The following is a 26,649-nucleotide window of genomic DNA, read 5'->3' as shown; positions in this document are numbered from 1 at the left end:
TTCACAGTCTGTAGATTCAACAAGTTCTAGAAAGCCGATTTGTTCTACACCTACGGTATGTGAAAATAATTGATATATCATATAATCATAGAATGGTTTGGGTTGAAAAGGACCGTAAAGCTCACCCACTATATACCAGACAAATATATAACTTCAGTCTTCTAGAATGCTCTCCTAGGTTCTATGGTTTGTGGCCCAGGAATTTTATGAGACTGTGCTTTTTGTACTTAATAGCTTGCATGAGAATTTATTCCATAATTTTGGTTATTCAGTCATTATCAAAGATGTGTGCTGTGGGAAATAAAATCTACATCTGCAGCATTTTTCATACTTTCATCTTTCTTCACAGGAAGTTAGCAATGAAAATAGGCACTTTGTTTACATTTTGTGTTCTAGCTTGATAAATTTAATTGGTCGATGTTAATTTTACTTTTAGTCATCGTGTTCTTGGAGCTTTTGTTTGTATTTTCAGTCGGGATATTCATGTCAAATGATCTTCTAGTCAACTAAACAAGGTAGTATGATTGTGTGGAACTTCCCTGCAACAGAAGGAAGTGAATAATTCAGGCACAGAAGAAGGGCAGTACTGATAAAGAAATTTGCAAAATATTTTTCCTCATTTTACAAGTAGTAATAGAATTCTGACTTCAACATCAAAGGCAGCGTGTAGTGATACTATTTCTCAGTACATGGTCTTTGCAAAATGTAAATAAAGGAACAGGTAAAATCTAAATGATCTGTATTCCTGTGTTCATGATTTTTTTTCCAGAGGTCAAAAAACATTACTTAAGTTTTAAATATAACAGGTGACAAATATAAAAAATATATTTAAATAGTTTAATCCCTTTTAAAATAGGTAGTATTCTGAATATTTTAATCTTAAAAGTCTTTTTTTTTTTTTTTAACAGTACCAAAACTTAGGTGTAAACTTGGAGAAGCTTTATAAAGTAATGGCATACCTTTCTCATGACTTACAGGTAAGATTTGAAAAGTAGTTACTCAGCTAAAACTTCTGAGGTATTATAAATTAAAGACAGCTAGTGACATGCTTTTCATTGAGATCAAAATCTCTATATGAGTAAAATAGAAGTCTTCAACCCTTACCAATTTACAATGCTGATCAACATTTAAAATTGTCCATCAAATTTGCCATTGTTTTTCAGAATAATGAAGCGTCTACTCTGAAAGTGTATCTTGAAGAAACTTCCTGTGCAACAGTTAAATATTTAAACTAAGATTGTAAGAACAGGAAAAATGCAGACTGTTGTGATTTTTCATTTTACATTTTGAAGCTATATGAAACTATCTAAAAGTATTAAGAGTTGAAACAGTGTAGTTGATTTTCTCGGTGGGCACATTTAGAGAGTGTCTTCCTTGGGTACAAAAACTCTAAGCATGTCTATCATCTCTCTAGGTTATATTAGCCCTTACTGAAGTTCAGAACGCATCTCAAGAATTCTTCTATTTTTGTGGGGCTTCCATTCTGTTCTGTTTTCTGCTTGTGATCATATATCTGGAAATGTGTCACTTCAGGGATATGCTCAGGTTCTGGTGAAAGGTACATAGAATCACAGAACGGTTTGGGTTGGAAGGAACCTTAAAGCCCATACAGTTCCAGCCCCCTTCCATGGACAGGGACACCTCCCACTAGACCAGGTTGTTGAAAGCCCCATCCAGCCTGGCCTTGGGCACTTCCAGAGATGGGGCATCCACAGCTTCTCTTGGTAACCTGTGCCAGTGCCTCACCACCCTCCGAGTAAAGAATTTCTTCTTAATATCTCATCTAAACCATCCCTATCCAAGGGATGCTAGGGGCTTTCCTTGAAACTGATTTGAAATATACTGTAAGGGATTAGACAATTAGTTGAACCAGGTTAGTCTGGATTTTTAAGTGGCCCAGCAATCGTTCAATGTGTAAAAGCAGCCAATAGGGAAACATCTAAGGCACAGAAGCACTCATCCCCAGCCTGCAGGGGGAGATTTCAGACAAATACTGCTGTCTAATTGCTTCGGTGGTTAGAGAAAAGAGACTTCCTGTTCTTTGTAACTGAATTGGGTACATAACCCCATTATCTTGCATCTTCTTCCTAATGAAAACAAATTTGTGAATTCTGAGGAGTTGCTTAATTGCTCAAGTAAATAAAGGGATAACTGTATGTTCTATTATAATGGATCTTACTCTAAAAATAAACCATTTAGAAAAAAATGAGGTGTGTGTATTTCTTTATTACTGTTCCTGTACCTTTCCCTACAAAATGATGTGATAACTGACTATAGTGTTTAGATACTATAATTCACACTAAGTAGTATTTCATTCCACAGACAGGCTTGTCATATGAAAAGGGATTATATAGAAAAATGAAATACTGCTTACTGAAAAATGGATTTGCATAATGATACTTTTATATGTTTGATTTTGTTAATTAAAGTTGGCTGATACTGATGTTTATTTGTATCTTGCTTTACAGGTTCAAGGTTTGTGGAAATTATTTTGCACATTAGAGCTTCCACTGATCAAAATTCTGGCAGGTATGAAAACTCAGCTCAAAATATGACTCTTCACCTTTTTCACACAGCTGCTTACTATGCTGACATAGGATGTTATCATAGAATCACAGGATGGTTTGGGTTGGAAGGGACCTTAAAGTTATAACTCAGAATACTACATGTTACCTTATCCTTATAACACCTTTGTGAGTTAGAGTTCCCATTTTACAGTCTGAATTATGCAAAATCACAATTGTCAGTTGTAAGTGTACTCTGTATTTAATTGTGTTTACAGTGATGGAAACACACAAAATACATGTGAACAAACAAGAACTGAAAAAAACATCAGAGATTCTCGGGGTAAATTTTGTCTTTATTTTTTTTTCTTTTGAAAATTATATAACATTTTTCTGCTTTTACACAGAATAACAGTGAAAAGAGGAGGATTCTTTTTGTTGTTGTTCTATCACATTTTATGTTACGTTTATTTAGTCAAGCAAAAAAGATATTTGCTTTATTAGCTTTGCCCCTGAACTAAGAATGCATTGCAAAATGCACAGATCCTTTTGGATTATGGATTGACTAAAAGTTGTAATGAAAGTTTTTGAACCTACACTTGTCAGTAACCATCTTTATGAGAAATTATACATATTTTTGTCTCTCCTTAGAAATAAAACACTCTTTACAAATTATGTGTTCTGAGAGTTCCAAGTTTGCCATTTTCCAATTAGTAAAAATAGCTACAAGAGAAGCCTATTTTGTAGCATTAATTCTGACTAGGTAATCATAGTGGTCTGACAGTTTGTAAGTGTACCAGAATAATTTGCACAGCTCTGTTTCTCACAGACCTCTGTAGTCTTCAATAATGTAAATAATTTTCCAGTGACTTTTGGTAGTTTTTACTACATTAAATCCCCCTTCCCAGATCACAAAGAATTGTAGATTAAAATTATGTAAGCAATCCACTATACGAGATAGCCAACAATGATTACACATTATGAACTACCCCATTTGTAAGTAGAAGTCCAATATACTCATTAGTCTAGAAAGTAGCAGAATATTGAAGAAAATAATAATTGAAACAGAATAATTCTGATGTACTCATTTGTAGTTGAGACTCAAAGAGCTTGAACAGGAAGCCCATCAAATTGCTGGAGAACGATTCCTTTTGACCAGTAGTAGTCAACTCAGAGAGGTAATATTTATACTGCTGTTATTACCTAAGCGGTATTTTTTTATGGATACAGAAGAATTATAAAGCATATAAATTTGTCCTTACAACTTCAGATTCTTTTTTAATACTTATCTTTTCTGATTATAATGAAGGACATGTCAGTTTTCTCATAAATCTGACAGTTTTGGCTAATCTGTATTTGTATGTATTTAAAGAAATAATGCATTTTATTTTAGTGAATACACTAATGTTACATATAATACATCAAAAGTAGAGATTTTATCTTTCATATTGTGTTGATTCTCTTCCCTACAGTATACTCTGTTTTCCTTGAAATCCGTTTTCTAGACTGAAGTTCAGGCACAGAATTTTCCATTCTTTTTCAGCACTTGCAGCACTGAAACAGTTTTCTTACATGTTTTGTTGATGTAGGTACTATTTGAAAAGTTAAAACTGCATACACTGTGTGAGAAAATTCCAAGAACTGAAAGGCAGCAAGTGGCATCCACCTCAGAAGTCGTGGTGAGACAGGGAGAGGTTTTTTTTTTTTTTTAACTATCTTCATAATTTAGAAAAACTTCCAAGATATGTTTCAGTGAAACTGACACTTGTCTAAAGTTTCCCTAACAATCTTGGTTTATTTTTTAAGTCATGTTAATCACACTTCATTTATTTGTGCCAGAAATGAAAGGGATGGGGGCTGTCCTCTTAGTACTTACCAGGAATGGGAAGGATAGAGGAGAATACTACTGCCCTTGACATTTGTCAAGCTTCAGGTAGAAAAACAACTCTATAGTGAATACACCTTTGTCAGAAAAGAAAGAAATAATTTGTAGTTTTCTGACCTGAAATTCTTGGTATTTCCTAACACTTTGTAGTGACTCTGCAGGGATCTAATGCCAAATCTACTCTTACTTATGGACCTTACCTTCTTATAAGTCAGATAGGAGCTGGCAATAAACTAGTCTGGAGTTGTTTATCTTTTAGGATTTCTCCCTTGCTCTGAAACAAGAGTGAGAGGTGTATGTTTTTTATCTATTTGTGCTATTTCCATTTTTTCCAGAACAATCTGTGAATATGTTTACAGGTGTTCTGCTTGGAGACAGCATCCTGCCTTCTCTCCCTCACAGACTGAACACCTTCTAAAAAAGAATCTGATGCCTCTGCAGACTTCTTTCTCTTCAAGTTGCTCTCCCTGATAAACCAGCAAAGCACCTATCGAAGCTGAACTTTAGCTATAACCAGGGTTACAGACTTTAGTACCAGCATGCGTATATGACCATCTTCCTCAGAGGAGGAAGACTTTCTCACTGGTCAGATTTTGATAGCTAAGTATGTCTGGTTGTTGAAAGAGACCACTGGTGAGAGAAAATGTAAAATCTGCTGGTGAAGGAAAGAGCAACCCAGGCTTTCTCTTGTGGTCAGTAAACACAATTATATTTGGAGTTGTGTCTGCAGGATCTTGATAGAATCCTGCTCCCTTTGAGCAGTAATGACCACTTTAGATACTTTCACTCACCTTTACAAGACATCAGATCTATTTTCAGATACGATGTAGTGAATACTGCACATATGAAACTTCTCCAGGTTTTTTTCTTCTGCTAGTGTTGGAACAGCAATGCATGTGTTCAGCATGTGATCCCACAGGAGGACAGAAACATGCCAAAACTATTAGTTTATAAATGATAAAGGCAAGATCAAACTGCAGACTTCTTGGTAACTTCAGAGGCAAATACGGATGCCCCTTTCTTTTGTTAAAACGATCATAGAATCATAACTCCGTGTACGTGCAATTGTATTGTTCTAGTTTACATGGGAGTCAAATTGAAAATAATACAACTCATGGCTGAAAATGAGCACCTTTGGGGAAAATAGAAATGTAGGATTTGTTTCTCAAGTGTGAGAGAGGAAATTCAACTCTTGGGCTGACTGTCTGAACTACCAGATACCATCTCTGACTTAATGTCAGCAGCATAACCACAAAAATTGCACACTATTGATGGAAAAGGAGGCTTCGTAGATCAAATATGTAATCTTGCTGAGTGACAGGGAAGACTTGGGAGATAGGAAGGATCAGTGAAATAAAATACATCGTCTTTTTCTGAGAATATAAGATTTGTTGCAGTCTATCAATGCATTTTTTTAGTCCAGTGCTTTTTCCAACAATTGTTGGTATTGGATTAATTAAAGAAATGTAATCTGAAACATTATAGTAGTTAAATACTAGATAATTAATATATTGTCTATCCTTTATAGTAAGAAAAAAGCTTACGTTTTTTAATCATCATTCTGGTATAACTGCATAAGTTTTCCACCCTGAACTGTGTAGTTCCAGATATTTTTGTTGTGATTCTAAATATCCAAGCTCATTCAACTCTTTTTGTTAACAAAATTTTGTGTCAATTTACAGTCAAAGTTATCATAAATTTGCTTCATTTTATTGGTTTTGAATTTGACAATTTCAACTTTTTTTTTCTTTTTTTTTATTGAAAGTCTCCTGGAACTTGTATTATTGGATGAATGGAATAAATTCTCCTTTTGCATTTTGTGTGTGTATACACATATGCATATACATGTATTATCTCTATATATGTGTATATATGTATAAACTTGTATTATTTTGTGTACTTTTTTGTGTTATCTCTTACTTAGATGCTGTCTAGCACAAAAATGAAAGAAAGGACCGTATTCACACACACACACCCCATGCCCTGTATGTTTTCTATGTTCTGTGGAACAGCTTTTGTCTGCAAATCTTTTTGTCCCTGTCTGGAATGGAAAGGAAATGAAATGCAAAGGGATAATCTCCAGCCCTCCTGCTGAAGGCAGGAAAGAATGAAGGCTCCCCTGGGCCTGGGCTGAGTTTGCTTGAAGGACATTATTCTTTAGCGAGTTTTTCATCCTCTCAGCTTGGTGAGAGAATGTCTTTCACCAGAACTTATTCTGTATTTTACTTTCTGACAGTTAAACATGAAGTATCAATCAGTGTGTTAATGGTGAGGTTGAGATGGCTAAATAATACCACTTAACAGAAGAATATACCAGTAATTCAAATTTTTTATTTTGCAGCTGAGTAAGTTGCAAGATCTTCATCCTTTGCCTAAGATAATGTTAGAATACCGGCAGGTGAGGTGATGTTTTTACATAAGGTAGTTGCACTGACGCAAAGTTAGCAAGAAATATATTCTCAGATGAACAAACAAATAAAGTTGGATATAGTTTAATTATTTCAAATATTCATTGAAATTTAAATTTGCAAGTTGTAGATATTCCTGAGAGTTTTTGAATTTAATGTTTATGCTTTTGTTTTGCACAATGTTAGATTATAGCTAGCAGAACTACTGCAAAAGCACTTGGAAAACTTCACTGTTAAATTTGTTTAGTACTATAAAGCACAGTCTCAGGGCAAAATATTTATTTTCTGAATTCTGAAGAAATACTATCAAGATAGTGAGGGAGATGACTAGTTATCTTTTTTTTAGGTAACAAGACCCTCCTGAAAATCCAAAATTACCGAGTTAGTTCTTATGTTTGGGTAATTCAGCTGATGAGTTTCCAAAATAGATAACAAACAAACAAAAAACACCACTGAAGTGTGTAATTTTTTGTGTGTCTCTTTTTGAGTAGTTTATTGATGAGGGGGGTATAAGATATAAATTAATAAATTCCAATAGTTCATTTACTAGTGTCTTTATAGACCTGGCTTTAGGGTATAACCTAGCACTTGCCTAACCTATGCTAATAGGTCAAGCTACTAGTGAGTATGCCTCCATTATTTTCTAAGGTAAAACTGTGTTTTAAGAAAGTCTACAAAACAAGTTTATATGCATTTGAGATTAAGATCTTTAATGTGAAAATCTTATTTGTATGAATAAACATTTATTTAATACTTTTGTGTAATTCAGGTTCGTAAGATAAAATCAACCTATGTGGATGGACTACGAACATGTATGAGAAAGGTAAAAATAGAAAAGTAGTCTGTAAAACTGTATTTCAAATAAATCATAAAGGTATGAAATGATTGCAGTATGTACAGTTCAAGAACTTTTATGTACTGAAAATTACAAAGTATTTATTTTTGACTTTGTAATCCTGATTGCAGTGGGTTTTTATTACTAATATTTGCATTAATACATTTTCAGAGAAACATGTCCTTTTTAGATATATGTCTTCATCCTGTTTTTTTGTGAGTATGTTTACTTTACTTGACTGTAGGGATTTATTTCCTCTACGTGGAATCAGACAGGAACTGTGACTGGCAGACTTTCATCTAAACATCCAGTAAGTGATCCTTTTAAAGATTTAAATTTAAATTTTAAAACTGTAATTTATGTAAAATATTACATATTTTTAACTTATGGAACATTCTAGTTTTCTTGCAAATCTAACACTATACTGTAAGTAAATCGGAGGCAGAAAAAGTGTATTAAATGGGTGTTTTACTCTACAACATTTATTTTAATTAATATTTTCCATCCAGATCAGAAATTAATATTTTTTTCCCGAGGCTTATGTAGAGTGAACTGTGAACCATGCATGCACCCTGTAGACTTCTACTGAATGCTTTTTTTTCCTTATAATAAATTTCTGGTGTCATGAACCACTTTCTGTAAAGGATTGGTGAGCCCTGGAAGGATTCCAGAAAAAAAAAAAAAAAACAAAAAAAAAAAAAGGGAAGAGCAGGATGAGAAGCCCTTCTCTTCTGGGATTGGGCTTGAGGCCTTGTAACAGAGAAGAGCTCTGTTGCTCTGGAAGCAACAGGTGCAACTGGCTGTGATACTCGGGCTCTTTGTGCTTCTTTGGCTATAATCATCTCCATGTATGCTTATGGCTGGAATGTCTTTTATTTCACTTTCTGGACTACTGGAAGCACCCTCCCTCCTCAAGGTCGCCTTTTTAAGTGCGTATTTGAAGGTTTTTTATTATAACATTTAACTTGGAATTTAACACCTCCTCTGGTGCGCTTCTACTGTCCCGTGGCCTTTCTTGGCAAAGACCTGCCACCTACCCCTGTGGCAAAAGGAGAATAGAAGCAGAAATGGGACCTGACTCATGAAGACTAGAGGGACACCAGGAGACTGCATACACCTTAACCTGTGCCCAAAAGTATTATCAGTTCTTGTCCCTGCAGGTTTGAGTACTGCTTAGCAGACTGTTCCTAACCTTAAGCTTCATAGGTATGAATGGCATTGGAAGATTTGTCAGTCTTGGGAGCAAAGTTATGGTCTTCCACAGCTCTGTGGAGGAGCAGAGATCTTAAACATAATGGTTCTATCATGACCATGTTGCATGGGAGGGCTCGTGGCTCCTTGCAAGGCCTGCCTGGTATGGTGGTTTCTGGTGTTCTGGCAAAAAGCTCTTCTGTGAGGATCTCATTGTTATAGTACTGGTACATTCCTTAGATCCTCTTACCTATCTTGACAGTTCAGGTTTCATTTATATCTTCTTGCCCTCATGGTGCGTATTTCCATGAAAGTTGTCATTGGACTATTTATAGGGAGTGCTTGTGCTTTCTGCTGAGTAAAAAAGCAGTGTCTAGGATTCTGAATTAAATATGGAACTGAAGAGTGTTACTGCTGCTCCTGCTTCTTATGCACCCAGATGGGGGGAAGAGATGGCAGAGAATGGAAGAGAAGATCATGAAGGTCACACTCTGCTAAACGTTCTGATGTGCTGCACAGGCTTTACAAGTCAGAGCTGAACAGTTATCTTGAACAACCACGTAAAATACAATGTGACCTCTGGCCCATTATGCTAATAATAGCGGTAAATCTACTTTTCAAGCAACAAAAAGGATGGTTTTCTCCAGAACAATGCTGCTGAAGTTAGGATCTGGGGTTGCCTATGTCTGGCTTTTCTGTATAAGTAAAAACATTGGCACAGCTTTTTTTGTGCAAAGTGTTTATGGAATTTATACCATCTGTTTCTGAGTAGTTTATTGATATATTAGACATAGCGCAATGCCCAGTCACTTTGCTAAGTGCTGAAGGGCTGGGAAAATGCTAGCCAGAAATCCTAAGTATTGTAGATATTTCTGCAGTCACTGTGATGTCATATATTAGCTGAACATTTGCTGAGGTAGTTTATTTTGAACTGTGTTTCAAAAATACTTTGAGTGATAAAAACAAAAGATAAGTGTAAATTGGATACCAAATAGATAAAAATTGGATTGGATAGCAAATAGAAAAAAAAAATCTCATATGCTGCAGTGGTTGTGAATGATAAGGTTCTAAACAAAGGTTTCTATATATATATTTTATTTATTTTTATTTTATTTTATTTGTTTTTAAGGAAATGGATCTGTCATTTTAAGATATAAAATAGAGTCTAGGAGGGTTTTACTCATAGGTTTAAGGGGAAATAATCAGACATTAAGCACAGAATAGGATTTCTTTTTCAAATAAATTGTTTCACGATCATCTTTCAGACAAATCCACGTATGATGGATGGATGATGTATGTTTTTGGCTTTAAGCAGGTCAAAAGATAAGCTTATTCACATGATTTCTTTTTTTACTTTTGAGTTGCAGCAGCTTAGAGAGGGTTTCTGGGTAGAACTTGAATTCAGTGGATTTCCACATATACATCTATTTTAGTTTAACTGTGCACTGTTTCTTCTCTGGTTCCTTTTTCTGCAGTGTGTGTGCTGTACAACTAATACCTTTTTCATATAAAAGCATTTTATAATAATGTAGTACGTCACTGAAGAGAGGCATATTTGTTGATGTAGTCTCCTGCTATAGCACTGTAACTGTCTATTTGCTACTGCATGAGAACCTGTCTATCTGAAAACTGAAAATAAATACAAAAACTTAAATTCTTCAGTCAAATGATATTGTAATAAATCCATAGGCTATTTTTTTTTCATTCTCTGATGAATTGCCTGTGACTGTTAAGGAAAAGTTAATTAGGTTTATGATTTGAATATTTTGTTTTTAATTTTATTTATAAATAGATTAGACTTGTCTGCATTAGTATACTCCTTTATTGTATAGCAAATTAGTAGTTTTCATATTAAGTATGTTTATTACATTCATAAAGACATTTCTGTTTTCCAAACCTCCCTTAAAACACCATTATTCAGTCTCTCACCTTTTAAAGAAAAAGCAAGTCATGGCAGAGGTTGGAAGACATAAAGCCAATTAAGATAAAGCCTCTTTCAGAATGAACAGAGAAATCGTAACGCTAGATAAAAAGATTGCTTATAATTGTATGCTATAATTTGGTTTGAGATGTAAACTTCAGCACTAGAATCAGATAGTCTGCAGAAAGGATTTTTCTTCCAGGCTTCTGCAGCAAGAGAATTGAAATGTTATTAATGAGTTTACATTTCTACTCTTCACAAGATGCTTGTATCTTTAAACTCAAAAGCATAAACTGTTGGGCTTCAGGGATATTTCCTTCCTTTGAGCATCAAAATTTATGCTGGAGATAAGTAAAATTCTTTACCTTCTCAGAGCACATGAAAAAAAATAAATGAAAACACTCCAATTTCTTCCAAGGAAATACAGTCCTACTAGCTTGTCCAAAAAGGCCAAGAAAGTAAATCACTTAACCCATCAAAGAAGCATCTTAGGCTTTAATTTGGAAAGCAGAAATGTCATTAGAAAGAGAAACTAGCTAGGGTATGTTGAATGTTAATGTGCTCAAAGGCAAACTGTAGGAAACCTGAATATTGAAAATACTTCAGCCTTTCCAGCAGATATAAATAATATCTTCTGATATTGAATGCATGAGAGAGAATTGCATGCTCGTTTATTAGAAAATGTGTGTTACTATCCTACAGTGTCTGGAATATGAATAAGAAGTCTGGTTTCAGTTCCCGTAGAAGAGAGTCTATTGAAGTAGAGACATTGTATGTGTTCCCACACTGTGTAGGTATTTCTTCCATTCTGGGCTGTCTTCTGGAGTGAATGGACTAATTGAGTCTATTAAAGCTAATTAAAACTCAATTGTAGTTTTGGGATAGTTTGTCCTGTGGCTTATGGACAGTGTGGATGAGATGCTACCCGTTCGTCTCCCTCTAAAGCTATCCCAATAGTTTTTACATCCTTAGCATACCCATCCACACGGACAAAAAGCAAGGCAGACTGTCAGAATCAGGCAACCGAACTATTGTGACAGCTCTCAAATTTCAGGCATTTCATTCCTGGCCTCATTAAGGTTACAAGCTGATCTGTGATAACACCAATAGTTTTTTTCTGCAAGTTTATCGTCTCTGGTCACAATTAGATTCCAACACAGATGGAATTCTACAAGGTATTTCAAATTTGTACAGTAGCTCACCACTACTGAAGTGTCTTGCTTCCCCTGTCTCTTTCCTTCACAATTCGTGGAAGGATTTGGCAGAGCTCATGCAATGTAAGGAGGCAGACACTAAGTCTGGGAGCAGGGATGTGATCTCATCTTCCCTTTTTTTTTTTTTTTTTGGCAGAAATGACCCAATACCTTGGCTGCTTTTGAAACTGCACTATTGTGAATACAATTTCTGTAAGCTTGTTTCCATATGCTGACCTAGTGAACTGAACAAACACTTCAAATGGACGGATAGTGTGGGTCTTAGGTTTGCATTGATTTTACTTCAGTGTGTTTTTGTTTGTTTGTTTGTTTTTCATATGTTTATTGGAAAGCACTAAGGATAGAGAGGAGACAGATATATTCCAGGTTCATGTAAGACATATTGCCAAAAGTTTTCTTTAACGTCATTTAGGCTAACAAAACCACTTTTAGGTAATTATACTCTGACATGGGCTTTACTGAAAAAAAATGGTTGTCTTAACAGAGATGACAGTCTGTGCATTTGCTTGGACCTTTGTATCAAAGCAGTTTAGTGGCATATTTTCTAGGAGTACAAACAGCTATCACTGTGCTGATATGCTGATAAAATCAGAGCATCCATGCCATTTATTATGGTTGGGTTTTGTTCCCTGAGTATATCTTGAATTCAGAATGAGCTTTTCTTTTGTCATGTTTCTTTTCAGTATGTTTGTTTCAATACTTTTGAGATGTATAGCTGTTATGGTTGCTTTAATAGCACTAAAATAATACCTGATTTTGTATTTATTTAGAGTATTGATGTTTTTACAATCTCTGCTGCTTTATTTTTGAAGTATATATTAGTGAAGACTTTAGCATTTAAAGAAACTAGTAACAATATGGGAGACATTTCTTTCTTCCCTGCTTCTCAGTTTTTTGTTTTGATAAGGAAATTTTACTTGAATGAAAGAATGAGCATGTTGATGACTTCAGTTCAATTGCTTTTGTGATAAAAATTTACATTACGTTAACATTGCAATAAGATGCTCTTAGTTATGGGTTTGACAACTACAGTATGAAAAGTCTGTTAGCAGTATCATAACACCGATGTCTGGTGCTCCAGAACATCTTCATGTTAATTTAATATCAAATTGCAGAAGTAAGACCTACAATTGCATCATAGACCTTTGTTCTTCTAGCATCTCTTGTACTCCTAGTATCCTTTTCTACGGTATGTGCATATTTTTGGCATTCTCTGCTCCTGTTTTGTGCATGTGTATGGATCTCATGGTGGGTGTAGTGTATTGGATGCATAGACTACATTTTACATGATAATGTTTTCCATCTGGCTCAGTAAAGCTTGGGGCATCATCTGGGTTGTAATTTTGTAGTAACAGAAGCAATACAATCATGTAGATAACTTCTATTTGGGATTGTCTTTCTTTAAATAGCACATAAAACGTAGTTATACATACAATGGTGATGTGTAGCTAGTATAAATCTGCTTCTGTACAGTAATCAACACAAAAAAATGCTTGCATTTTATTAATGCAGGATAAGAGAGGGAGTCTGTCATTACTTCTTCTACAAACTAGACATAAGTGCAGAAATACATAGAGCATTAACATTAACAGCTCAAAAAATGAAAGATGTATGTAATGTCGGCTCTTAGCACATTATAAAATATTGACTGAGAGGCCTAATTCCTCCTTCACTCTCCTTTAGTTCCTGGCAAAACACTCCTCAGAGAAGCTCAGACGTCTAGAATGGGATAGAAAAATTTCCTGTTAAGTGTCTCTTTGCTAGAGAGATGATGGCACTGTGTACCTCCGTTTGTTCTGTTCAGTGTCTAAGATACTACATTGCAATTACATTATGTATAAATTAAACTGTCAGCAGTTGAGTGCCTATTGCTGTTGAGTGGGCTTTGTTAAGACAGTTGGTTATATGCTGATTCATTTTATCCTCTGAGTAGCCTTTGCCAATATATTTTGGAACTGCTGCAGGTAGAAGCCAAAGCTATACACTGATCACCTTTTAGAAATCTGTGCTGGAATACAGCTTGTTCTACTGCCAGTGTTTTTCTCTATTATGTACATGACTAGAGCACATAACTAACAACAAACAAAATTAGCGTCACCTTTGATTAATGTGTCTTTTTGAACTATGTAGTTTCCACTATCTTACAAATTAAAAGATTTTTTTTAAAGAATTAATTTTAGTAATATCTATAAATTAAAGTAGCCTGGTATAAAAGTTAATGTGTACGCTGTGTTGTGTCTCTTGGAATTCTGGAGTCTTATTCCATGTGATCTTAATATTTTAAGAGCAATGTTAGCATGCTATTTTGATTACAAGAGAAAAATAATGCTATTCACTTGTAATCTATCACAGTCCTTATTTTTCCACTGTTTGTTCATACTACTATTTCAACTACTACCTAAGCAAGTTACATTTGCTTGAGATTGGCATCTGTTAGCATCCTCTCAAGTCCCAATGTGGTCACAGTTGTTATACCTCCACACTTAAGAGTTTAATAGAGCCCATGACCTAAGTTCCTTTTCACTGTCCTCATCTGAAAGACAGTTGCTCACAGATCAAGTCTCCAGCAATGTGCAAAATGCATCTATCTTCATGTCCGTGTAAATATTCATGTGCCTATTTTTTATGAAGCTGTTGGTACCTCTTATGAGTTGATTAAGATTTTAGAAGTTCTGCTTGAAGATTTTTTTATTCTTTGTATGAAATATTCAAACAGTAGGATTTCTAGAAATGCACTTCTAGAAAATATTCAAAGCTTGGAGACTTATATTCTGAGAGAACAATAAAAAAATAAAATATGATCTCAGGTACAAAAATTGCATCTTGTCTTCCAGGCTCTCAAAAGTAAGAGATGTTAGCATATTCTTTTAACCACTGAATTACTTTTTGTAAGGAAAATACGTAGTCTAATTCTGATCTCAGAACAAGTTTAATTAAATTTTAATATAACAGAAGTGTTTAAATAGTTTATTTTGCTGTGCATTGTTCTTCTCCCATCCTGTCTTTCAGTCAGAAAAAAATCACTTCAAAAACTTCAGTTCTGGCAGGACAAAAAAGGAAGGAGAGAAATGAAGAATGATAAAAAGAGAATGGATTTATAGAAGATCAAAAGTTAGATACAGCAAGAGAGTGTTCTTGTCTTGGTTGTATTTTCAAACAGCACTGCTTTTGAAAGTGTTGTCATTGGCTTCCTAAAGAATTTCAGGAAAATGATCTCTGTCAATCTGCATCCATATTACATTAATCTTTCTCAGCTGACAGTTCTTTTTTACCTGTATGAATGGGTGGAAAACTTGCCAGTTCTTTATTTCCTCAGCATCCTTCCAAAAAACCTCAGGAAATTTCACCCACAGTTCTATAGACAGATGCATTCTCTCAGGTTTGGAACAAAAAATAAATAATGGCTTGTATAAGGATCACTGAAGATAAACAGAATAAGGACAGAGGTCATGGTGCTAACTCCTGTGCAGCTTTTCTGTCCTCAGTTCTCCTGTACTAACGTTATCATCCGCTAGCCGTGGCTATTAGTTAAGAACTCATAGTAAAGTACTCCTTCTACCAAATCAAGAACTGTCCTTTCCTCACAGCGAGTAAAGAAAGTGACATTGGTTATTTAGGTTTCCTTTAATTCCTTCGATCAGCCTCCTGTTCAGTCCTTTGTAGCTTTTTGAGAGGAATTCCCTGCTAACATATACTCAGTAAATTCCTCAGTATGTGGAAGAATCTTGTTTGAGATGCTAAATTTTACCCTTACATAAAACAACTCTAACATCTTTTCTTTAGAAAGATTCCGGTCTGGAATTCTTCCAGTCTGGAAACCTTGTCGTTTTTTTCATGTGTTTAAAGGCCCAATATTTGTACCTTTGAGCAATATTCCCTTGACACTGCTTACTTTAAAACTATAGTATACAGCTAGTATGCAACTAGTGCGATATTTACTGACTCTAACAGTTACTCAAAAGGTTGTTTTCCTAAGGCATGTTATCCATGCCTTAGCACTGTTTTTTTTCACTAAAACCAGACCACATCTTCTTGAAGTTCATCCCAGAGCCTCCTGTATTAATGAATGTTAGTTTAACAGAGCTTATGTTCTGAGTAAAATTTTTCTTCTGGAAAATGAACTAAATTAGGTTAACAAATTACTTTATTTATATAAGGGAAATAAAAGCAAAGTTTGTCTCTTTGAAAGATGCGTAGAGCCATGTATATACAAACTCTGTTGCCTACTGTGCAAAGGTTAGTAATCGGTCAGTATATAAACAAGCAGCTGGGCCAAACCCATAATTTTATAAAAGAATTTGTCACAACATGTCAAATCAATAAGTTAGCAAGGTCACTTTTTTTTTTTTTTTAATTTAAAAAATCGTTCAGTAATCCTTTCTCATGCTTCTACAACATTATTACCTAAGGCAATAAGGCAGGTCTAAATTTGGAAATATATAACAAAAAGCAGATTAGTCATAGGAAATCAAATATGCTATTCTTTTCTTATGGCTAACTTTCTGAAGTAAGAATTCAGTATACTTGGTTGCCCTTTTTCATTCTTGCATTCATTTTGAAAGCTTCTTAAGTTTGTGTGTCTTGACTGACAGATCTAAAACCTTGATAATTCTGTGCTGCTGGGTGAGACGAGGGGAGTGGTACAACCAACTGCATCACCTTTGAAGGATTGTCCATTGCTGAAAAACAGTAACTAATACCAAAACTTAAGAAATCCTAATCTTAAGAAAACTTAGCAGAATTTAGTATGAGTCAGTGTTTTTTGGTAAGGAAAATGGACATTTCGATTTCTACCTAGCCACTAGGTGGCAATTTCACATAAGTCAAGACTTGCTTAGGAATGCAAGTACACATACATTCCAGACTGGTATTGCTATGGTGACCTTGTTCGTTTTCGTATTTTCTCTATTTATTGAGGTACATGCTGTACTTTAAAAATTAGATCTTCAGGCTGTCTAGAAATCATGTCTCATATAGAAGTCTGAGAAAACTGCGTATTCTTTTGCAACAATGAATAAATACTGCCATGAACAATAATTAAATATAGCAATTTTCCAAAAGAGAAATCAGGAATTACTTTTTTGTTGTTGTTTTTATTCTGCTGTGTAATTTCTCCTGAGTGAGTTGCCATTGACTTCGGAGGTGCCAGACAATTTTAGTGAATTGAGGTTGAGTGCCATCAGGATTCAGACTTGTTGTTCTGCTTTGCAAGAATGCTACTTTGGGCAGTGTGCAGTTTTCCTCGCTGTTTCTCCAGCAGCTTTGGTCTTTAACGAAGGAATGAGCAGAATGTTGAAAATTAAGCAAGTAGCTCACTGAACCTGTGCTTAGTTTTCTGCTGTAAGTGATTAACCGAGCTATTGAGAGCACAATTTATCAATAGGTGTAGTCCCGTAAAGAGACAGAAAAGACAACTGGAAAAGGAGTAATAAAATTTTGAAGAAGCAAATAAGGGAAATTTTACAATAGAAGAATACAAGAATAAAAGGAAATATAACTCTTGAGATGTGTAATATAAAGCTCAAAGGAGTTATCATCTACCTATTTGTTATCACTTCAACAAAATATAGTCTTGCAGACCAAAGTATTGCTTCTGCTCCAACTGTTAATACAATGCTAGGCATCAAATGGATAAATTTAAGAGCTTATTTTCTGTTTCATTCTTCAGAGCTGAGTTCTTGTGCCCTAATTATTTACATAAAGTTTTGGGAGAAGGTGATTCTAGGATAAACTCCAGAATGTTTTTGGATTTGTAGTGCTTTGAGTTTTGCTAGAGTGGTACATTTCATGAGATAAACTAGATTTTTATTTATTTTTTTTCAGAGAAAATCTGTGTTTTTCTCAACTATTAGGAAATAGGAAAAAAAAATCCTGAAGCAACCTCTGTTAGAATAATTCAATCTGACAAGATCACAGCCCTAGTAAATATTCTTGCATACAAGAAGAGCAACTAGTTAGGGGGTTTTACTAATGTTGATAGCCTCCGTATTAATTCCTCTATTTGTGTTTTATTTTGCTGTAGAGTTTGGCACCATGCCTCATTTAACAGCAGGTGGATTAGTTGCTATACTAAGGGATGTGTGTGTGTGTGTTATAACTTTATCTGATCACTAAGTGACAACTAGGAGAAAAGGCTAATTGCTTCCTTAGATCTGTTCAGTCTAACTCCTTGGCTGTTTTTGATCTTTCCTCATGATACATCCACACTGTGTTAATTTATGAATGGATACCCTGATCTCAATGAGTGAGTTTGGTTTCTGTTCTTATTTTTAAATAAGCCCCTATGTTAGTGCAGAAATTAATTAGAATCAAATGTTCTTAGTCTGCAGCCATTTCTGTGCATTCCCATTTATTTCAATAACTTCCTAGCCTTTTTTCTGTTGCATATTGCATACTTAAAATCACGCAGATCTGAGCAGTTACTAGATGAACAAGCCATTTTCTAGTCAAAGTACATATGGATATAGATGTCATTGTATACATATGTGGGCATTTATTTCTAGGGAGTTACAAAAATTGACTGAGGCTACTTGCCCTCCCCCCCACCCCCCCACCCCCCCCCCAAAAAAGGCAATTTATGCTACTGGAACTGTGTATGGAGAGGAAGAGAGAGGTATGGGTTAGCTGCATCAACAGAAATAACTGAAATGTTGATTTAACATAGGAAAAATGAGCAACAGCCCTACTTGGCAGAGTATAAAATAATTAAGATGCATCTCAGCCTCTGTGGTTGCAAGCCTAATCACACTGACTTCAAAGGTAATGTAGCCAGTATGTATCTGTATTCTGTAATCCTGTGAAAGAACCGAAAGAGCGTGCTGTTTTAACCTAGGAAAGAATCAAGCATACATTGATCAAATTAGTTTCAAATGTAGATGTAGAATTTGGAGACTAAAACTGGAAAGCTCAACAGAAATTGTAATGAATTGAGTATATACTCATAAAACTAGGAAGCGTATATTGTTTGTTGAATTTTGATTAGTTTTTGTTTTCGTGGATAATTGTGCTCTTCTCAGGTTGAACACTGTATGAGAACGCTATATTTGTGAGGCCCTAAGGGAGATACTGAGTCCATCAATTCTGAGTGTCCTTGCTGGAGTTAAGACTGTCATTGTTTCTGAAAGGCTCTATGTACAGAAGCTAACAGCAGAGGCAAGAATCTATGCAGTCTTCACCTGAAACAGCAGACAAAAGTAGAACTGCTTTTAATAGTGGTATTTTCAGAACCAAGAAAACAGATTTCTAACCTGTGCTATAACAAAGTACGTAATGTCTCAGGATCATTAGTCAGAATGGATTATAGTAGCAGGAAAATCAGATTATGGAGGAAGAAGGAAAGAAATCAGGAGTCTTTGTTTTTAGGCATGTACAGTTTTAATCTAGTGTTCATAGCGACTTTTTTTCCCAGCGTGTCTATGATCCCTGCTTTTCCAGCATGATGTTTTTCTGAAGAGTTTAACTATGAACCAGAGATCCAACAATCATCTGCATGCTGGGGGAATGTGTCAAGTAACTGAAAATGTAAAAGGGGTGAGGAATTGATTGTGAGTGCTAGGTCCTCTGCCAAAGAAAGGCGTCAGCTTTGGACACCCAGGAAAGGCAGCTAGTCTGTGTTTCTCATATCCAAGGTGAGTTTAATACGGATCAGATTCAGCGCTTGGCTGGAGTATTTACAGAGAAAAAGGATTTTGGTTAGACTTTCAACAAACTGTAGAAGAAAATGTGCAATGATAAAAAAAAAAAATTAATCACTTGCTCATAAAATTTGATATTGCATTTTTCCTGATTCCTTGCTGCTCAATTTTTTCACCTTTCAGTGAGATTTTGAGTTGTATTTTTCCTTGAAGGGCTTCTCTCACTCTGATGATTCGTGTATGATTCTTTTTGCCTTTCTCCTTTTTTCCTTTTAGTTTTGATATCTATGTTACAAAATTTCATCTTTAGTCATTTAATGCTTGTAGTGAAAACAAAGAGTTTCACTGGAAATAAAAAGGTGAAAAAGAAAAGAGTGCAGTTGAAGTGGGGTATTTTTTCAGCTTTCTACTAGTCATGACTAAAAACGTAAAATATGGAAATTTCCATTTATACAGTCAAGTAGATCTCATGAATTGTGTTGCAGTTTTACCAGAATTATTTATGAAGCTTGGATGGTACATTTTTACATACCTTTTCCATAATCAAGAAAATACTGTTCTTTTTCTCACAGCTTGCATTTTAAGATGTGATGTGCCAACCGATAATTTCTGCAAAATATTTGTCTTTAATATTTGATGTATTTTAATGTTATGCTACAATGTACTATAAATGTTTTTTAAAAAAAATGCCTGGGGATGAAACCACAGTCTTGCTGCGGCTTTCCACTGTCTCATTCCATTGAAGGCTTCAACTGTAGCTCAGTCAGAAATCATGTGAAGTGAAGAGAAGACACTCTCCACTGTTTGGCACTGGGATACGTAAATTAATAACAGTGATACTATCAAAACAGAATCATAGAATCACAAAATTGTTGAGTTTGGATGAGACCTCTAGAGATTATCTAGTCTAACCCCCCCCTGCTTAAAGCAGGGTCCACTAAAGCATGTTTCTCTGGTTGGGTTTTGAATATCTCCAAGGCTGGAGACTCCACAACCTTTCTGGGCAACCTGTTCCAGTGTCTGACCACTGTCATGGTAGAAAAGTTTTTATTATGTTTTATTATGGGAAGAATCTGGTTCCATCTTTTTTACACCCTCCCATCAGGCATGTATTTGTATGGATATGATCTCCCCTGAGCCTTCGCTTCTAAAGTCTGAATACCCCTGTAAGCCTCTGCTCATATGACAGATACTCCAAGCCCTGAATCATATTAGTGGCACTTGGTTGGACTTTCTCCAGTATGTCCATGTCTCTCTCGTACTGGGCAGCCCAGAACTGGGCCCAGCAATCCAGATATATCTCATGAGTGCAGAGTGAGGAAGGATCACCTCTCTTGACCTGTTAGCAGTATTCTTCCTGATGCAGTCCAGGATGCTGATGGCCTTCCCTGGAGCAAAGGCTTGTTGCTGACTCACGTTCAACTTGTTTTTCTCCAGGATCCTCGGGTCATTTTCTGCAAAGCAGATTTCCAGACTGTCAGATCCCAACACGCACTGGACATGGTGTTATTCCTCCCCACATGCCAGAATCTGCATTTTGTTGAATTCCATGATACTCCTGATGGTCCATTTCTCTAAGATGTTGAGGTTACTCTGGATGGCAGCGCAGCCTTCTGCTGTATCAGCTTCCCCTCCCAGTTTTGTACAGTCTGCCATGTTGCTGGGCTTGCACTCTATCCCATTATTCGGGTCACTCATGGAGGTGTTGAGCAGTATAGGCCACTGGGGTACTCTGCTAGTGCCTGGCCTCCAGCTGGACTTTGTGTTGCCGATCTCAACCCTTTGTGTCTGACAGTTTAGCCAGTGTTCAGTCCACCTCACTGTCCACTTACCTAGCTTGTACTTCATCAGCTTGTCTATGAGGCTGTTATGAGAGACTGTTTTGAAAGCCTTGCTAGCATCAAGGTAAACAACATCTGCTGCTCTCCCTTCATCCACCGGGCTCATCATTTCATCACAGAGGCTATCATTGCTTAAGCACAATTTCCCCCATGCTGACTACTCCAGATCATCATCTTGACTTTATTACGTTTGCAAATGTTTTCCAGGAACAGTTGCTTCATCACCTTCCCAGGAATCGAAGAGAAGATGACTAGCCTGTAGTTTTCTGCATCTTCTTTCTTGGCCTCCTGGAAGATAGGAATGACACTTGCTTTCTTCTAGTACTCAGGAACCTTTCCTGATCACCAATCACCACAGCCTTTCAAAGATAATTGGAACTGGAATCTTAGCCTCATCTGTCCTTTTATCCATTGGAACATCTGAACATTATTTTTAGATCTTTTTTTTTTATTCAACAAAACTAAGGGAGTAAAATCAAACTCCTAGTTTAATTATCTCTGTTTTGATATATACATATATGTTTTATATTCATGATGAGCATTTCTTTAGCAGAAATGGCAACTGCAGATGTTTTTTAAACTAACGTTGGGGTTTTCCTGTTAATCATCCACTAGAATAGCCTGATTATTTGTTTATTTACTTACTCACCCAGAAATAATGAAGAGAAGTATTAATAGTTAACTTTCACAACCAGCTTTTCCACAACTTTATTTCAGGTATGTTCCTTGTCTATTGGAGCATAATAGTTCAGAGAGAACAAATTTGTTTCTGTGTAACTTCTAACAGGGCATGTATTCCTTTTTTCTAACACTAAGGGATAGTAGTTGCATCTCAGATTGGATCTGCTATGGTTTTGCAGGAATATGCTTGAAATAAATACATAAAGCCAGGCTTTGTTTTGTAGCCCAAGGTGGTAATAGTCATTTACCAAAACCACATCAGTCTTCCGCTTTTGATATAATAATACTGTCACATAATTTTCAACTCAAGCGGAGGAAAGCTTTTCATTTGGAAGACTCTTCTATGATTGTCTCCTTATTTCCCCATCTTTTAAAATATCTAAAGTAAATTTATCTCATCAAATTTGATAATCTAAATCTCAGAAATCACCTTCAGGCAAGTTTTAGGTCAAGTTGCTGTAAATGTGTCTTATACAGGTAGATTGAATCACCCCCTGGGGGTTCCTGTCTTTGACTACTGACTATAGGGGGGTACTAGAGGGAACTAGACAGCTAGTTTAGACCAAAGAATAACCTAAAGATGTCTGAAATTAGGTAAGAGAAATCTATTAAGCTATTCCAGTAGCTTAAAGGTGAGCATTACTTTCATGTTTCTTGAACTATTTCTTTTCTGAAGATTTATTCAAATTATGAGTTGTTAGCTAATTTACAAGTGAAAGTACATTTTGCACTTGCAATTACTTGCTAGTGTTTTTCAGAATTATTAGTAACACTTCTGAAAATGCTCTAAAAGCAGACTTCCTGCATATGCTTTCAGTGAAAACAAGATGGCAATATAGTGATTTATTTTAGCAGTATAAGATAGATTTTGAAATACATCTTTCTTTATTTCACTTTGTTCATGATTTTGAATCTAACAAGTTAAGGAACAGTAATCACTGAGAGTAACTCTAAAGAGCTCTTTAACCTATACTCCTATGTTGGAAGTTATCTTAGGTAAATGAAATGTCAGTACTAGTAGAGACTAGTAGACCATGATGAAAACTTCCATATAATGCTCTCTGGCATTCAAATGATAGAAGTCAAAATTAAATTTGTATGACTTTTTTTTTTTTTTTTAAATGTATGAAATTGGGGTCCCACATTCGTGTCTGGGTACATAATGAAGGATCTACTTTTCTATATTCCTGAGAATCCACTAGCTTTTATGACTAATTAAATTGTATGTTATTCATATGAACAAGCACTGATCTACCTCAATTTATCAATAGAAATCAATAGTTATCATTAGAAATATTAGTATTGTGCACAGATTAAGTAACCATTTATTTCAAAATGTGGTCAATAGCATTATAATAAGCATTCCCACAACTGTATTTTTAAATGTTCCTAGAAACTGAAGAGTAAAATATTAAAGGTAATGTTTCTTCTGCACCACAAGGTACCAGAATATGAAGGTATTGAGGGACTTAGAGCTGTGTTCCTAGTTGACCTGCGCTGTGAAATATTATGTATATTATACAGCAGTTCCTGTGTGTATGGTGCTATGGCAGAGCTTCAACTTTAATATGTTCAATTGTGGATCTTTAAGGGTGATACTAAGACTAGAAATGGTCTTGTTCCATTTTTGTTCTTTTACTTCCACTCTAAATTTCAGTAACTTTTGCAGCTTGATTACACCCTTCTTAGGTTTAAAATAATGATTTTGAGTTCAAAATTATATAGAAAATGATCATTCTGATTTGGAAATTATATAGCAGTATTTCCTTCTACTGAATTCATAAGATTACATAATATTAGTATGTTCATCTAACTCCTGAACTACTTGCAAATTAATTGCATGAAATTATGAAAATTGAGCTTGATACACATTATCTCCTGTTGTGTGTTACCTTTCTAGACGAGGAGGCATAATGTCATAAGATAAAAGAAGGAAGCTGTCATGTGACATCTTTCATGCTTTACTGTATGAGATGTAAGCTATGTATGAACCCAGATCTTCAAAGAAAAATCTAGTAAACCTTTGTCCTGCCTTATGTTTGTTGATAAATTTAGCGGTCACTTTTGACCTTGGCTGATATGCTGTACTTAATAAACAGCTCTTTCTTTATTTTGTTGTGCATTTCAAAACAGCAGGAATAGATGTTAGAAAAAAGACTTGAGTCTGAAGTCTGTTCCCTTAGCTTTAGGTAGAGTTCAAATGTATTCTTTTCTTGAAAGTAATGTGCCATATCTAAAAATACAGGTTAAAATTAAAGAGAAAATGTTTTTAATTGGGTTACTGATTATTGTACATCCAGAAATTAGAATTTGTAAAAGCTGCCAGTGAGAAATCATTCTCATAAACTCCCAGTTGTCAAGGAATGGCAAATATGCAGAATTACTTGTTATAGAAAGGGGAACACTTCTTTGAAAGGCAGGTTAATCTTATTTAATATATGAGAAAAAATTGGCATTAGTCTCACTAATGTTTTTATACTTTTATAAATTGTTTGTAAACATTGCCATAAACATTAACTTACAAAGCATTTTTAATTCTTATTTGTAGAACATTCAAGGTATCTCTAAACATCCAGTGAGAATTATAAAGAAACAGTATATAAAAGGTAAACTATGTTTTTATTAATGTTAAAAGGTAATTTTATCTCTATTTCTTAATAAGATATTTTTTATTTTAAAGCAGACCAAAAACTCCAATATAAAAGAATAGAACAGATTATTGATTCATAGTTGAACCTTAACATTTAAACCAATCACTTTTTGCTGGTTGTTCCTGCAAAAAGTTTGCTCTTTAGAACTTTAGAACTTTATTTCTATTTTAAAGTTCTATTTTATAGAACTTTATTTCATTGGACAATCTCACTGTTCCTTTTTCCAGATGAAATTATGCATCTTAAATACATTTAGCATCCTAGGAGTGTGACCTAGGAGTGTGACCTCAGCCTATAAGACTTTTCCTGAGGAGGTGTTAATGCTGGGTCATCTTAATCCCGCTCAAAGACAAGCACCAACAGTTTGTCAGATGTGTTTGTTTTGGTAACAAAAGTGGATTTAAGGCAGGTGAATGAGAGAGATTCAAAGGCTAGAAAAGCATAACCTAAGCAATAAAATTTCTACTCACAGTAGACTCTAATATAAGAGAGATTTGCTTGTATAAATTCTTTCTTGAACACCTACCATCATAGCTGGGTAATGTTGCTCATTTGTTGAATAGTTAAGGGCAGGCTTGCTTTTTAACAGCTCCCCAGTCTCTGCATTTGATATAATACATATCAGAAGACAGGAGTCTGTTTAAGATGGTATAAAACGTCGACAGCAGTTTTATTTTATCTTCCTCAATTATTTTTGTAAATATTTTTTTGAAGTTACTATTAAAAAAAAAATCTGTGTAAATCTGTGGCACAGTGCTTAGCAGTGGCATGTAGGCTTTTCTGGAAATTATTCAATCAAATATGTTAATGTTCTTATATGCACTTCTCAAAGATGTGTTTTCAAGCTCTTCATTCCTATATTGAGACACTTTCCCCCCTCACTCCTATGCTGTCAGCTGTCAGTAATCACTGATCAGATGAATTTTTAATGTTGTTCAAAATACAACATTCCTTTCTACACCAAGACAAGGAGTTTTCCTAGAGTATACCAAGTTTCTAATACCTTGCCAAGGTACAGTATTGCTTTGAGATATTGTAGAGGGTTTCTTTCATTAGAATTTGGATGCCTATATTGGATGCCTATATTGGCTGTATGTTCTTAATATCATACTTCCCAACCTCCTATAACTCAGAAGTTGGTTATTGGCACATTGCTGCAGCAAGTTCAAAGATAATAAAACATTTTTAGCTCATCTCTGTAGACTCTTTCTTATTTGCATGCATCTTTTATTAAGTGATCAGTGAATAATGCTATTTATTGTAGTTACTTGTCAGCTAGTGTTGTGGGAATGGTTTGGTTTTGAAAAAGAAGTAGGAGAAATGAGTGGTAATGCAAGGATGTCAGAGATGTAGATGCTCTAGATGACTAATGAGTAAAATAATTGTGATGCTGGAAGTTGATGCTCTGCCAGGATGCTATGTTGTTATTTGTGTATTTTCAGTTGGGTGTTGGGAGTGGCATTAACAACCTGCTATGGTTTGCAACACTATTTTTGGATGGTGATTTGGTACATAAATGTCTACCTCCTCTCTAGGAAAAGAAGAGGAAATAGTAACCATTTCCCCAAGAGCATTATTTGTTTCAAAGAAAGGATATACGTTTTTAGCAGCAGGTAAGACAATGTGTTATTATTCTCATACATATTAATATTCTCAATTCTATGATGTCTTCTTCCCCTCTTCTTTGCATGACATTATATTTTAGAAGGCTGTCAAATCCCTCAGTATCAATTAATATTGTTATATGATGTATACTCCTTAGTGTGATTTAGATGTGGATGATTTGTTAAGCCTTGTCAGTAGAAACAAAGAGCTAATAAGATTAACTGACACCCGAAGATAATGAAGAAATCGGGCACTGTGTGATCTGTAGCTGGACTGTAA

The 26,649-nt window shown here is 35.1% G+C and overlaps 1 protein-coding gene across 4 annotated transcripts in view; it reads left to right on the top strand.

Moving 5' to 3' along the window:
- POLN (DNA polymerase nu) overlaps positions 1-26,649 on the top strand; it is a 110,638-nt gene that overhangs the window by 27,320 nt on the left and 56,669 nt on the right. For all 4 annotated transcript variants that reach the window (XM_066995606.1, XM_066995602.1, XM_066995601.1 and 1 more), the window contains 10 exons: positions 909-977; positions 2,469-2,529; positions 2,783-2,847; positions 3,599-3,682; positions 4,094-4,183; positions 6,731-6,787; positions 7,567-7,620; positions 7,877-7,942; positions 24,663-24,720; positions 26,301-26,378. In XM_066995606.1, the coding sequence (XP_066851707.1) occupies positions 909-977; positions 2,469-2,529; positions 2,783-2,847; positions 3,599-3,682; positions 4,094-4,183; positions 6,731-6,787; positions 7,567-7,620; positions 7,877-7,942; positions 24,663-24,720; positions 26,301-26,378 (682 nt within the window). The remainder of the gene's footprint in view (positions 1-908; positions 978-2,468; positions 2,530-2,782; positions 2,848-3,598; positions 3,683-4,093; positions 4,184-6,730; positions 6,788-7,566; positions 7,621-7,876; positions 7,943-24,662; positions 24,721-26,300; positions 26,379-26,649) is intronic.

The sequence above is a fragment of the Anser cygnoides genome, chromosome 4 (genome assembly GCF_040182565.1).
Source record: "Anser cygnoides isolate HZ-2024a breed goose chromosome 4, Taihu_goose_T2T_genome, whole genome shotgun sequence".
Lineage (NCBI taxonomy): Eukaryota > Metazoa > Chordata > Aves > Anseriformes > Anatidae > Anser > Anser cygnoides.
The sequence above is the reverse complement of the archived record's forward strand: the minus strand, read 5'-3'. Positions and strand labels throughout refer to the sequence as shown.